At 42.6% G+C, this 14881-nt stretch overlaps 1 protein-coding gene across 1 annotated transcript in view; it reads right to left on the minus strand.

Annotated features, from left to right (window-relative positions):
* NKAP (NFKB activating protein) overlaps positions 1–14676 on the minus strand; it is a 34619-nt gene extending 19943 nt beyond the window's left edge. Inside the window, exons 1-2 of the mRNA XM_025986757.2 lie at positions 14138–14676; positions 9597–9677 (exon numbers count right to left, since the gene is read on the minus strand). Of these exons, the coding sequence (XP_025842542.1) occupies positions 9597–9677; positions 14138–14535 (479 nt within the window). The 5' untranslated portion in view covers positions 14536–14676. The remainder of the gene's footprint in view (positions 1–9596; positions 9678–14137) is intronic.
* Positions 14677–14881: the final 205 nt, after the last annotated feature.

Genomic DNA, 14881 nt, shown 5'->3' on the forward strand with positions numbered 1-14881 from the left:
TGGCTCAGGTCATGACCCTGGGGTCCTGGGATCGAGTCCTGCATCAGGCTCCCCGCAGGGAGCCAGCTTCTCCCTCTGCCTGTGTCTCTGTCTCTCTGTGTCTCTCATGAATAAATAAATAACATCTTAAAAAACAAAACAAAACAATATTACACTTGGAAATATCTATGTACCCAACATAGGAGCACCTTAATACATAAACCAAGTATTAACAGACATAAAGGAAGAAATTGACAGTAATACAGTAATACTAGGGGGGATGCCTGAGTGGCTCAGTGGTTGAGCGTCTGCCTTCGGCTCAGGGTGTGATCCTGGGGTTCCGGGATCGAGTCCCACACTGGACTCCTTGCGGGGAGCCTGCTTCTCTCTCTGCCTATGTCTCTGCCTCTCTCTCTGCGTTTCTCATGAATAAATAAGTAAAATATTCAAAAAAATAATAGTAGGAGGCTCCCTGTATGGAGTCTCACTTACATGGGTGGATCATTCCCATAGATCATTCAGACAGAAAATCAGTAAGGAAGCAGTGGTCTTGAGCAATACATTAGACCAGATGGACTTAACAGTTATATACAGAACATTCTATCCAAAAGCAGCAGAATACACATTCTTTTCAAGTGCATATGGAATATGCTCCAGGATTGATCCCATGTTAGGCCACAAAACAAGTCTTGATAAATTTAAGAAGACTGAAATCATGTCAAGCACCTTTCTAGACCACAACAGTAGGAAACTAGAAATCAATTATACGAACTGGAAAAACACAAACATGTAAAGGAATTAAACAACCAATGGGTCAGGGTGCCTGGATGGCACAGTTGGTTAAGGGTCTGACCCCTGGTTTCAACTCAGATCGTGAGATGGAGCCCCACATCACGCTCTGTGCTCAGTGTGGAGTTTGCTTGAGGTTCTCTCTCCCTCTCCCTCTCCCCCTCTCGCTTGTATACTCTCTCTCTCAAATAAATAAATCTTTAAAAATAAATAAACAATGGGTCAATGAAGAAATCAAAGAAGAAATTTAAAAATACCTTGAGACAAATGAAAATGGAAACACAATACAAAATCTATGAAATGCAGCAAAAGAAGTTCTAAGAGGGAAGTTTTATACAGACTTAACTCAAGAACCAAGAAAAAAAATCTCCAATAAACAATCTAATCTTATATCTAAAGGAACTAGAAAAAGAACAAAGCCCTAGGTTAGTAGAAAGAAGAAAACAGTAAAGATCAGAGTGAAAAATAAATGAAAAAGAGACTAAAAAGACAATAGATCAATGAAACTAAGAGTTGGTTCTTTGAAAAGATAAAATTGACAAAACCTTTAGCCAGATTCATCAAGAAAAAGAGTGCCCATATAAATAAAATAAGAAATGAAAGAGGATAAGTTACAACCAATACTACAGAAATAGAAAAAATTCTTAAAAGTCTACTAAGAACAACGTGACAACAACTCGAACATTCCAGAAGAAATAAAATTCCTAGAAACAACAACCATCCAAGTCAGAAAGATTACAATAGAGACTGATTACTACTAATGAAATTGAATCAGTAATCAAAAAACTCCCAACAAAAGAAACTCCAGGACTAGATGGCTTTACAGGTAGATTCTACCAAATATTTAATGAGTTAAGACCTACACTTCTTAAACAATTCCAAAATATTGAAGAAAGACGGGACGCCTGGGTGGCTCAGTGGTTGGGCATCTGCCTTCAGCTCAGGGTGTGATCCTGGAGTCCTGGGATAGAGTCCTGCGTTGGGCTCCCTGCATGGAGCCTGCTTCTCCCTCTCTCTGTGTCTCTCATAAATAAATAAATAAAATCTTTTTTTTAAAAATTGAAGAACGGGCCTGAGATTTAAAGAGAGAACAGCTGGAATGCTACAGTGAGAAGAGTTCACCCTTCTATCAAGGTAGGAAGACGGGGGGGGGGGGGGGGGGGGGGGGGGGATAAAGAAACAAAAGGCATCCAAGGGGGAGGGGCCCCTGCGAGGACTGCCCCCAGGACAGGAAAGCACCAGGAGCTTCACCAATCTTCCCGGGCAGAAAGGCGCTTGCAGGGAGTTAGAGCAGGACCCCAGGAGGGGCGGGGATGCCCTCAGGCTTCCTGGGACACTAACAGACACCTGCGCCCGGGGAAGAGCGCGCCGAGCTCCCTAAAGTGCTGCAGCGTGCACGGCTGGACCCGGGAGCAGCTCGGAGAGCTCGGAGAGCTAGGGGCTCGGGCGGCGGCTCCGCGGAGAGGGGGCTGCCCCGCTGGGAGCGCAAATCCAACAAATCCAACAGCACAGGCCCAGGAGCACAGGGCACCGGGGACACAGCCCAGGATCCGGTCTCCCCCCGGGACAGGCAGAGGCCAGGAGGGCCCAGGACAGCAAGGACGCTCCTGCCCCTAGCTGAGCAGATCAGCGGCCCTGCCCCCGGAGCATCCAGGGCTCCAGAGCTGGCCTCCGCCACTCTGTTTGTTCCTCCTGGGGCCTCACGGGGTAAACAACCCCCACTGAGCCCTGCACCAGGCAGGGGGCAGAGCAGCTCCCCCAAGTGCTAACACCTGAAAATCAGCACAACAGGCCCCTCCCCCAGAAGACCAGCTAGAAGGACAAGTTCCAGGGGAAGTCAAGGGACTTAAAGTATACAGAGTCAGAAGATACTCCCCCATGTTTTTTTTTTTTTTTTTGCTTTTTGATTTCTCTTTGCTTCCCCCACCTTTTTTTCCCTCTTTTTTTCTTTCTTTTTTTCCTTCCTTTTTTCTTTTTTCTTTTTCTCTTTTCTTTCCTTCTTTCTCTCCTCTCTTTTTCTCCTTTTCCCAATACAACTTGTTTTTGGCCACTCTGCACTGAGCAAAATGACTAGAAGGAAAACCTCACCTTGAAAGAAAGAATCAGAAACAGTCCTCTCTCCCACAGAGTTACAAAATCTGGATTACAATTCAATGTCAGAAAGCCAATTCAGAAGCACTATTATAAAGCTACTGGTGGCTCTAGAAAAAAGCATAAACGACTCAAGAGACTTCATGACTGCAGAATTTAGATCCAATCAGGCAGAAATTAAAAATCAATTGAATGAGATGCAATCCAAACTAGAAGTCCTAACGACGAGGGTTAACGAGGTGGAAGAACGAGTGAGTGACATAGAAGACAAGTTGATGGGAAAGAGGGAAACTGAGGAAAAAAGAGACAAACAATTAAAAGACCATGAAGACAGATTAAGGGAAATGAACGACAGCCTGAGGAAGAAAAACCTATGTTTAATTGGGGTTCCCGAGGGCGCCGAAAGGGACAGAGGTCCAGAATATGTATTTGAACAAATCATAGCTGAAAACTTTCCTTTTTTTTTTTTTTTTTTTTTTTTTTTTTTAAGCTGAAAACTTTCCTAATCTGGGAAGGGAAACAGGCATTCAGATCCAGGAAATAGAGATCCTCTCCTAAAATCAATAAAAACTGTTCAACACCTCGACATTTAATAGTTAAGCTTGCAAATTCCAAAGATAAAGAGAAGATCCTTAAAGCAGCAAGAGACAAGAAATCCCTGACTTTTATGCAGAAGGTATTAAGGTAACAGCAGACCTCTCCACAGAGACCTGGCAGGCCAGAAAGGGCTGGCAGGATATATTCAGGGTCCTAAATGAGAAAAACATGCAACCAAGAACACTTTATCCAGCAAGGCTGTCTTTCAGAATGGAAGGAGAGATAAAGAGCTTCCAAGATAGGCAGGAACTGAAAGAATATGTGACCTCCAAATCAGCTCTGCAAGAAATTTTAAGGGGGACTCTTAAAATTCCCCTTTAAGAAGAAGTCCGGTGGAACAATCCACAAAAACAAGGACTGAATAGATATCATGATGACACTAAACTCATATCTGTCAATAGTAACTCTGAACGTGAACGGGCTTAATGACCCCATCAAAAGGCGCAGGGTTTCAGACTGGATAAAAAAGCAGGACCCATCTATTTGCTGTCTACACGAGACTCATTTTAGACAGAAGGACACCTACAGTCTGAAAATAAAAAGTTGGAGAACCATTTACCATTCAAATGGTCCTGAAAAGAAAGCAGGGGTAGCCATCCTTATATCAGATAAACTAAAATTTACCCCGAAGACTGTAGTAAGAGATGAAGAGGAACATTATATCATACTTAAATGATCTATCCAACAAGAGGACTTAACAATCCTCAATATATATGCCCCGAATGTGGGAGCTGCCAAATATATTAATCAATTAATAACCAAAGTTAAGACATACTTAGATAATAATACACTTATACTTGGTGACTTCAATCTAGCACTTTCTACACTCGATAGGTCTTCTAAACACAACATCTCCAAAGAAACAAGAGCTTTAAATGATACACTGGACCAGATGGATTTCACAGATATCTACAGAACTTTACATCCAAACTCAACTGAATACACGTTCTTCTCAAGTGCACATGGAACTTTCTCCAGAATAGACCACATACTGGGTCACAAATCGAGTCTGAACTGATACCAAAAGATTGGGATCGTCCCCTGCATATTTCAGACCATAATGCCCTGAAATTAGAACTAAATCACAACAAGAAGTTTGGGAGGACTTCAAACACATGGAGGTTAAGGAGAAAAAAAGGGTCCTGCTAAAAGATGAAAGGGTCAACCAGGAAATTAAGGAAGAATTAAAAAGATTCATGGAAACTAATGAGAATGAAGATACAACCATTCAAAATCTTTGGGATGAAGCAAAAGCAGCCCTGAGGGGGAAATACATAGCAATACAAGCATCCATTCAAAAACTGGAAAGAAAAAAAAAACTGGAAAGAACTCAAATACAAAAGCTAACCTTACACCTAAAGGAGCTAGAGAAAAAACAGCAAATAGATCCTACACCCAGCAGAAGAAGAGAGTTAATAAAGATTCGAGCAGAACTCAACGAAATCGAGACCAGAAGAACTGTGGAACAGATCAACAAAACCAGGAGTTGGTTCTTTGAAAGAATTAATAAGATTAGCCAACCTTATTAAAAAGAAGAGAGAGAAGACTCAAATTAACAAAATCATGAATGAGAAAGGAGAGATCACTACCAACACCAAAGAAATACAAACGATTTTAAAAACATATTATGAACAGCTATACACCAATAAATTAGGCAATCTAGAAGCAATGGCCGCATTTCTGGAAAGCCACAAACTACCAAAACTGGAACAGGAAGAAATAGAAAACCTGAACAGGCCAATAACCAGGGAGCAAATTGAAGCAGTCATCAAAAACCTCCCAAGGCACAAAAGTCCAGAGCCAGATGGCTTCCCAGGGGAATTCTATCAAACGTTTAAAGAAGAAACCATACCTATTCTACTAAAACTGTTCGGAAAGATAGAAAGAGATGGAGTACTTCCAAATTCATTCTATGAGGCCAGCATCACCTTAATTCCAAAACAAGACAAAGACCCAACAAAAAGAATTATAGACCAATATCCCTGATGACCATGGATGCAAAAATTCTCAACAAGATACTAGCCAATAGGATCCAACAGAACATTAAGAAAATTATTCACCATGACCAAGTAGGATTTATTCCCGGGACACAAGGCTGGTTCAACACTCGTAAAACAATCAATGTGATTCATCATATCAACAAGAGAAAAACCAAGACCATATGATCCTCTCATTAGATGCAGAGAAAGCATTTGACAAAATACAGCATCCATTCCTGATCAAAACTCTTCAGAGTGTAGGGATAGAGGGAACATTCCTCAGCATCTTAAAAGCCATCTACGAAAAGCGCACAGCAAATATCATTCTCAATGGGGAAGCACTGGGAGCCTTTCCCCTAAGATCAGGAACAAGACAGGGATGTCCACTCTCACCACTGCTATTCAACATAGTACTGGAAGTCCTAGCCTCAGCAATCAGACAACAAAAAGACATTAAAGGCATTCAAATTGGCAAAGAAGAAGTCAAATTCTCCCTCTTCGCTGATGACATGATACTCTACATAGAAAACCCAAAAGCCTCCACCCCAAGATTGCTAGCCTCATACAGCAATTTGGTAGCGTGGCAGGATACAAAATCAATGCCCAGAAGTCAGTTGCATTTCTATATACTAACAATGAGACTGAAGAAAGAGAAATTAAGGAGTCAATCCCATTTACAATCGCACCCAAAAGGGATCCCTGGATGGCCCAGCGGACTGGCGCCTGCCTTTAGCCCAGGGCGCGATCCTGGAGACCCGGGATCGAATCCCACGTCGGGCTCCCGGTGCATGGAGCCTGCTTCTCCCTCTGCCTATGTCTCTGCCTCTCTCTCTCTCTCTGTGTGACTATCATAAATAAAATACAATTGTACCCAAAAGCATAAGATACCTAGGAATAAACCTAACCAAAGAGGTAAAGGATCTATACCCTAAAAACTACAGAACACTTCTGAAAGAAACTGAGGAAGACACAAAGAGATGGAAAAATATTCCATGCTCATGGATTGGCAGAATTAATATTGTGAAAATGTCAATGTTACCCAGGGCAATTTACACGTTTAATGCAATCCCTATCAAAATACCATGGACTTTCTTCAGAGAGTTAGAACAAATTATTTTAAGATTTGTGTGGAATCAGAAAAGACCCCAAATAGCCAGGGGAATTTTAAAAAAGAAAACCATAGCTGGGGGCATCACAATGCCAGATTTCAGGTTGTACTACAAAGCTGTGGTCATCAAGACAGTGTGGTACTGGCACAAAAACAGACACATAGATCAATGGAACAGAATAGAGAATCCAGAAGTGGACCCTCAACTTTATGGTCAACTAATATTCGATAAAGGAGGAAAGACTATCCACTGGAAAAAAGACAGTCTCTTCAATAAATGGTGCTGGGAAAATTGGACATCCACATCCAGAAGAAGGAAACTAGACCAGTCTCTTGCACCATACACAAAGATAAACTCAAAATGGATGAAAGATCTAAATGTGAGCCAAGATTCCATCAAAATCCTAGAGGAGAACACAGGCAACACCCTTTTTGAACTTGGCCACAGTAACTTCTTGCAAGATACATCCAGGAAGGCAAAAGAAACAAAAGCAAAAATGAACTATTGGGACTTCATCAAGAGAAGAAGCTTTTGCACAGCAAAGGACACAGTCCACAAAACTAAAAGGCAACTTACAGAATGGGATATTTGCAAATGGGATATTTGCAAATGACGTATCAGATAAAGGGCTAGTTTCCAAGATCTATAAAGAACTTATTAAACTCAACACCAAAGAAACAATCCAATCATGAAATGGGCAAAAGCCATGAACAGAAATCTCACAGAGGAAGACATAGACATGGCCAACACGCACATGAGAAAATGCTCTGCATCACTGGCCATCAGGGAAATACAAATCAAAACCACAATGAGATACCACCTCACACCAGTGAGAATGGGGAAAATTAACAAGACAGGAAACCACAAATGTTGGAGAGGATGCGGAGACCCTCTTACACTGTTGGTGGGAATGTGAAATAGTGCAGCCACTTTGGAAAACTGTGTGGAGGTTCCTCAAAGAGTTAAAAATAGACCTGTCCTACGACCGAGCAATTGCACTGCTGGGGATTTACCCCAAAGATACAGATGCAATGAAACGCCGGGACACCTGCACCCGGATGTTTCTAGCAGCAATGTCCACAATAGCCAAACTGTGGAAGGAACCTCGGTGTCCATTGAAAGATGAATGGATAAAGAAGATGTGGTTTATGTATATAGTGGAATATTACTCAACCATTAGAAATGACAAATACCCACCATTTGCTTCAACGTGGATGGAACTGGAGGGTATTATGCTGAGTGAAATGAGTCAACTGGAGAAGGACAAACATTATATGGTCTCATTCATTTGGGGAATATAAATAATAGTGAAAGGGAATAGAAGGGAAGGGAGAAGAAATGGGTAGGAAATATCAGAAAGGGAGACAGAACATAAAGACTCCTAACTCTGGGAAACGAACTAGGGGTGGTGGAAGGGGAGGAGAGCGGGGGGTGGGAATGAATGGGTGACGGGCACTGAGGGGGGCACCTGACAGGATGAACACTGGGTGTTACTCTGTATGTTGGCAAATTGAACACCAATAAAAAATAAATTTATTATTAAAAAATTGAAGAAAACACTCACTCTCTGAGGACAGCATTATCCTGATACTAAAACCAGACACCACAAATAAAAAAAAATTACAAGCCAATATCCCTGATATATGTAGATGCAAAAATCTGCAACAAAAAATATTAGCAAACCAAATTTTATACATTGAAAAGATCATATACCATACTCAAGTAGAAATTATTTCAGAAATGCAAGGATAATTCAATATCCACAAATCAATCAACATTAACACATTTAAAGGAATTTATTATTTTTATTTTTATTTTTTTTATTTTTGTTTTTTGTTTTTTTTTTTAAGATTTTATTTAGTCATGAGAGACACACAGAGAGAGGCAGAGACACAGGCAGAGGGAGAAGCAGGCTCCATGCAGGGAGCCCAACGTGGGACTCGATCCTGGGTCTCCAGGATCAGGCCCTTGGCTGAAGGCAGCGCTAAACCGCTGAGCCACCCAGGCTGCCCTTAAAGGAATTTATTAAAGGAATTTAAACATTTTTTATGTGGTGTGTTAATATACCACATTAACAAAATAAAGGAATAAAAATTCTATGATAATCTCAATAGATGCAGAAACAGCATTTGACAAAATTCAACATTCAAATAAGATACAAAGTGAATATAGAGAAAACATATGTCAACTTAAGAAAGGCCAGATACGACAAACCCATAGCTAACCTCACACTCAACAGTAAAAAAGCTGAAAGCTTCATCCTAAAATCAGGAACAAGACAAGGATGACCACTCTCGCCACTTTTATTCAACATAATACTGAAGGCCTAGCCACAAGACAAGAAACATAAAACGTATCCAAATTGGTAAAGAAGAAGTAAAACTGTCACTATTTGCAAATAATATATATAGAAACCCTAAAGACTCTATCTACCATCCATGTTGTTTGTCAATCATACATCAAAAAAAAAATCCCTTTGTAAGGCTAACGTGATATGCAATCTATTATGCTGAGAAAAAAAAATAATTCAAAATAATATAAATGTATTTGTCTTAATACTGCACCCTTCTATGAATAGGAAATTAGCATCCCATGAACTATAATTTAAAAAGAAAAATATTAAAATCCATTAGCAACATTTTAATTTTAATTAATTTATTTATTTAGCAACAGTTTTTAAAAAAAGATTTTATTTATTTATTCATGAGACTGAGAGAGAGAGAGAGATGCACAGACAGAGGCATAGGGGAGAAGCAGGCTCCATGCAGGGAGCCTGATGCGGGGCTCGATCCCGGGACTGCAGGATCATGTCCTGAGCTGAAGGCAGATGTTCAACTGCTGAGCCACCCAGGCATCCCTAGCAACATGTTTTCATCATTAGGTATGTTCAATGTTTAAAAATTTTAAGGGGTAGAATATCATAAATCACAAAAAGGAGAAAAAAAAAACATGAGCTATACTTAAAAAGTTCTTCACTTAACAAAAATTTTGACAATTGTCTCTGAATTTAAGCAAATGTTACATTTTTAAAGTGCATTTTTAAATCACTTACTCTGGTTCTGGATTCTTTGGAGAAAGTCCCCATACTTCAGGAGCTCCCAATTCTCCAATCCTTTCTCTCTCACTTAATCTCCTAGAAGATACAGGCATATAAATTAGAACTCCATAAGTAAATTGTCTCCTAAATATATAATCAATTCAAAGGAGTCTAGTTAAGTCCTGTTTTCCCTTTATATTTTAAAACTTAAATTAATAAATTAAGTATACTCATTATAATCTGATGTTCTTTGATAGTACTATCAAATAGTACAGACTATAGGCAGCCTGAGAAGCCGGGCGAGAAATCCAGACTAAAAGGCTCGTCAAGTGCATCTCTTCTGCCTTACGCATAACATAGTTCCTAATTGCTCATTTTGTCTTCTGAAATATGTGGCACAAACAGTTTTATATTTGGAAATAACTTCTTTGTTTACACACAATTATGAGAATAAAGAGCAGCCTCTACTTTTGGTTTAGTCAACCCATTTTCAGAAACTCAGGAATTAATAAAATAAAAATGAACCATTAGAAATAGAAAATATAGAGAGCTCTGAAAATGAAAGAAAAGTTTCATTTGACAAAAATTGTTCTCAATGAGATATGGGGTTCGTTTTCTCCGTTTTCCCTTTAGTTCCTTTTTGGAAAAGGACTATATCCTCTATATACTCTTGAAGGATGTGAAAAATTTTCTTATGTTTGTGACATTTTTAAAAATTTTGCTCATAAAATACGAAAAACAAAGGCTCAAATCCTTAAAGTTTACCTGCTTGTGATTTCATTTGTTAAAACAAACTCTTACAAAATAAATTGGTATGATTGTTTGAATATACTATTTTTTACTTCTTTATTCAGGAGAAAATGTATTATAATCATGCAGAGTTAGACTCAGGTTTTCCCCTTAAAGAAAAGCCTAAAAGGGTCATACTTATAACTCAATTTGGAATATATATACAGGTGGAAGTATGACAGGCTATAAGAACAGTCAAGTTCTCATCCCTGCTACCCCCAGCTTTATCTGTACTCTTAAGATAAACTACTCATCTTCTGAATGTACAAATGCAAATTTCATCCAAAAAGTTCCAACATCTTTTGGTGAGGATTGTCCAATAGGAAACTGGTTGCTTTTTGAGTAACATATGAAAAATTTAATTTGGAGAGGTAGGTCTCCAACCTAACTCAGTTCTGTTTTTCTTGTTTCTGCTTCCATTCAGGAAGCCCTAACAGCTTACACTCAAGGACTATTTATTATGTTCCAGGAACTAAATCATTACAACTCTAAAAGCCTTGGCACTAATTTTATCCCTTTTTAAATGGTTAAGAAATAAAGCTCGGGAGAAGTTAAGAAACTTGCTCAAGGTCACACAACTAACAGGCAGCAAAGCAAGGCTTCAAATTCAGGCAGTCTGATTCTGGAGCCTGTCCTCTTCATTGCTCGCTATGCTTTATTATTTCCCATTCCTGAAAGAAAAAGATTTATGGAGACATCTCTGAGCTGTTGGAATCTTATTGCACCTCTCAAAGCCTGTGATATTCTTAAATTTCATTTTTAACATAGAGAACACAAAAGTACTTATACAGTCCCTGACAGGACACTCAATAAGCTGTAGATATTATGACTTACACAGCAATAATTATAATCCATTTCCTTTCAATCCTTCTTAAACTATCCACTTTTCCACTCCAAAACTCATGAGAGGACACCTGATCTCACGCTGACCTCATTTTTCATGGTCAAGCTGAGAACATTTAACAAGACCTTTTTCAATGTAGCTTAATCAACAGTTTAGCAGATCACTTTTGCTCCACTGAACCATCTTGTCTCAGAGGTTTTTCTCCCCTCCAATTTAAACTTTTTTTTAATAACCAATTTAAACTTTTAATCTCAAGCCTTCCGAACTTGGTAGGAAACATTTCCACTTACAAAACCTGTTACCTCAAGCCTGTCTGATCATCCAACAAGCAACGGTTGTTCGCCTACAAAGTGCTAGGCTCTGCTAATTTTGTGATCAATTAAAATACGTCTCTTCTTTTCCAGGAGCTCAGTCTCTAGTGTGAAATAAAAACATGCTTACAAAAAATAATGACACAACCAAGCAAGTACTGTAATTCTCATAGGTGTGAGGTTCAGAAGAGAACCCCTACAAGCCAGAAGGCAGAAGAAAGCAGTGAGACACCAGAGTGCTCCCTATGAAGCCACTCGAGGAGGAGGAGGAGGAGGAGGAGGAGGAGGAGGAGGAGGAGGAGGAGGGAAAACCCAAGGGACGAGAGGGGTGGAAAAAGGCATTGTGTGGGATGGAAAAGGGTCAAAAAAGGCACTGCGGGGGGGGGGGAGACTGAAGGAGGAGAAAAGGGGGAACAAGAGGTTGTGGGGTGGAGACTGAAGGGGTAGAAAAGACTGGGAAAAGGTTGGAGAGGAGGAGTGGAACCTAAGGGATAGAAAAGGGTAGGAAAAGGCACTGGGAGAGGGACTGAAGGGATAGAAAAGGTGGAAAAGGTATTTAGGGAGACTGAAGGGATGGAATGGGATGGAAAAAGGCAAGTGGAGAAGGCATAGAAAAGGGTGGAAAAAAGGCATTGAGGGCAACTGAAGGGATAGAAAAGGGGGGAAAAAGGATTGGGGGAGGCTGAAAGGAGAGAAAAGAGGGAAAAAGGTGTGGGGGGGACTGAAGGGAGAGAAAAGGGTGGGAAGAGACTGGGGGGGGGGATATGACCAAAAGCATAGAAAGGGGTTGCAAAAGGCACTGGGGGGGACTGAAGGATAGAAAACGGGAAAAAGTGTTGGGGGGCTGAAGGGATTGAAAAGAGTAGAAAAAGGGATTGGGGGGACTGAGGGGATAGAAAAAAGAGAAAGGTGTTGTAGGAGGGACTTAGGGATAAAAAAGAGTGGGAAGAGGTTGGGGGGTAGAGTGGGACTACAGGCATAAAAAAGGGTGGAAAAAGGCATTAGGGGGACTGAAGGGATAGAAAAGGGTGGGAAAAGACTGAAGGGAGAGTGGGACCAATGGCACAGAAGAGGGTGGAAAGAGACATTGAGGGGGACTGAAGGGATAGAAAAGGGGGAAAAAGGTGTTGGGGGAAGACTGAAGCGACAGAAAAGGGTGGGAAGAGGTTAAGAGGGAGTGTGACCAAAAGGATAAAAAACATGCATTTTTGGAATGCATTGGAAAATGGAAAAAAGCATGGGGGGGTAAAGGGTTAGAAAAGTGGGTAAAAGGGAGACTAAAGGGATAGAAAAGCGGAGGGGGGAAGAGGTTGAGGGGGGAGAGACACTGAAGGCATAGAAAAGCATGGAAAAAGACATTGGCGGGTGACAGAAGGGATAGCAAAGGGAAGAAAAGGTGTTGGGAGGTACTGAAGGGATAGCAAAGAGTGGGAAGATGTTGGAGGGGAGAGGAGGGACCGAAGGCATAGAAAAGGGTGGAAAAAGACATTGGAGGGGGACTGAAGGACAGAAAAGTGCAGAAAAAGGTGTTGTGGAGGGGTGGGATTACAGGGATAGCAATGAGTGGGAAGAAGTTAGTGGGGGAGAGGGACTGAGGGCATAGAAACGTATGGAAAAAGACACTGGAAGGGGACTGAAGGGGATAGAAAAGGGTGGGAAAGGTTGAAGTGGGAGTGGGACCAAAGGGATACAAAAGGGCTGAAAAAGGCATTGGGGGGGATTGAAGGGATAGAAAAGGAGGAAAACGTTTTGTGGTGGAGAATGAAGGGATTGAAAAGGGAGGAAAAGGTGCTGTGGAAAGTGACTGAAGAGATAGAAAAGGGAGAAAAAGAGGTTATGGGGGGACTGAAGGGGTAGAAAAGGGTGGGAAGAGGTTGGAGGGCAGAGTGTGACTGAACACATAGAAAAGTGTTGAAAAAGGAATGGCGGGGGGGGGAACTGACAGGATAGAAAAGGGGGGAAAAGGTGTTGGGGGGGGAATTAAGGGATAGAAAAGGATGGGAAGAGGTTGCAGGGGGAGTGGGACCAAAGAGATAGAAAAGGGTTTGAAATAGGCATGGGGGGAACTGAAGAGCTAGAAAAGGAGGGGGAAAGGGTGTTGTGGTTGGGGAATGAAGGGATAGAAAAGGGGGAAAAAGAGGTTATGGGGGGGACTGGTAGTGGTAGAAAAAGGTGCGAACAGGTTGGGAAGGAGTGGGTCCAAAGGGATAGAAATAGGTAGAAAAGGCATTGCGGGGGGGGGGGGGCGGACTGAAGGGATAGAAAAAGGTGGGAAAAGGCATGGGAGGGGCTGAAGGCATAGAAAAGGGGGGGAAAGGTCTTGTGGGGGGGTGGGTCCAAAGGGACCGAAAAGGGTGGGAAGAACTTGTGGGAGGCGGGGGAGTAGGACCAAAGGGATAGAAAAGGGCTGAAAACGGCGTTGACAGGGAAGGCGGGAGGGGCTGAAGGGATAGAAAAGGGGGGGGGAGGCGCTGACAGGGAAAGGGGTGGGGCTGAAGGGATAGACAGCGGCGCGAGGCAGAGGGAAAACCGAATAGTCTGAAGGGGGATGAACGGTGAGACACGGAAGTCGGGTGGGCTCCTGCAAGAGAAGGCGTGCCCGTCACACTCACTTCTGCCGCAGGCTCTCCTCCCTCTCCTTGTCCAGAAGGCTAGGCCACGGCTTGTCACTTCCGTAGGGACGCGAGTAGCCGCCATAATACGCAGTCGAGGAGGCAGAAAAGAAGGGGTTGCCCCGCGGCGCAGAGGGCCGCTCCCGGGAGCGGGATCTGGAGCGGGATCGGTAGGACTGGTTTCGGGACCCTTGGCTGAAGCCACCCAGCTGATGGCTGAGACCATTCCGGTCCCCAGAGCGAGAGCAGGAGTGCGAGCGAGAGCTCGAGCGCGAGCGGCGGCCCCGCGGGGAGCGGGCGGATCTGCTGGGCTTAGGGCTCTTTGACGAGCTGCGACGCTTCGACCCGGAGCCCGAGGCCTCCCTCTCTGGGCTGCGGGAACCCGACACTGGAGCCATCACAGGCACTGGGTCCCCTAAGCCGCTAGAGAAGCGGGCGCCCTCGCGAGCCTCGGGAGATCTCGGTTGGTTTAGGTCCCCAGACCCGCCGTGGCGCCGCCACCCTAACCTGGGGAAACCTTGGAAACAGTTCCGGGTACGTCGGCAAATCCCTTCCCCCGACCTAGGTAGTTCTACCCACGGGACTGTGATGGGTGTAGCGGTATAAAGAAGTCGTGGGGCAACCGGGTCCACTCATCCTTCCGGTCCTGAGTGAGGCTGCTCACATCTAACCGGGACTGCGGAGCTTGTCCTTTCTGCAGCGTTCAATTGAAATACCTGAAGGGAAGGGCGATAGGCCACAGCG

Source organism: Vulpes vulpes, chromosome X (genome assembly GCF_048418805.1).
Source record: "Vulpes vulpes isolate BD-2025 chromosome X, VulVul3, whole genome shotgun sequence".
In the NCBI taxonomy this organism is placed as follows: domain Eukaryota; kingdom Metazoa; phylum Chordata; class Mammalia; order Carnivora; family Canidae; genus Vulpes; species Vulpes vulpes.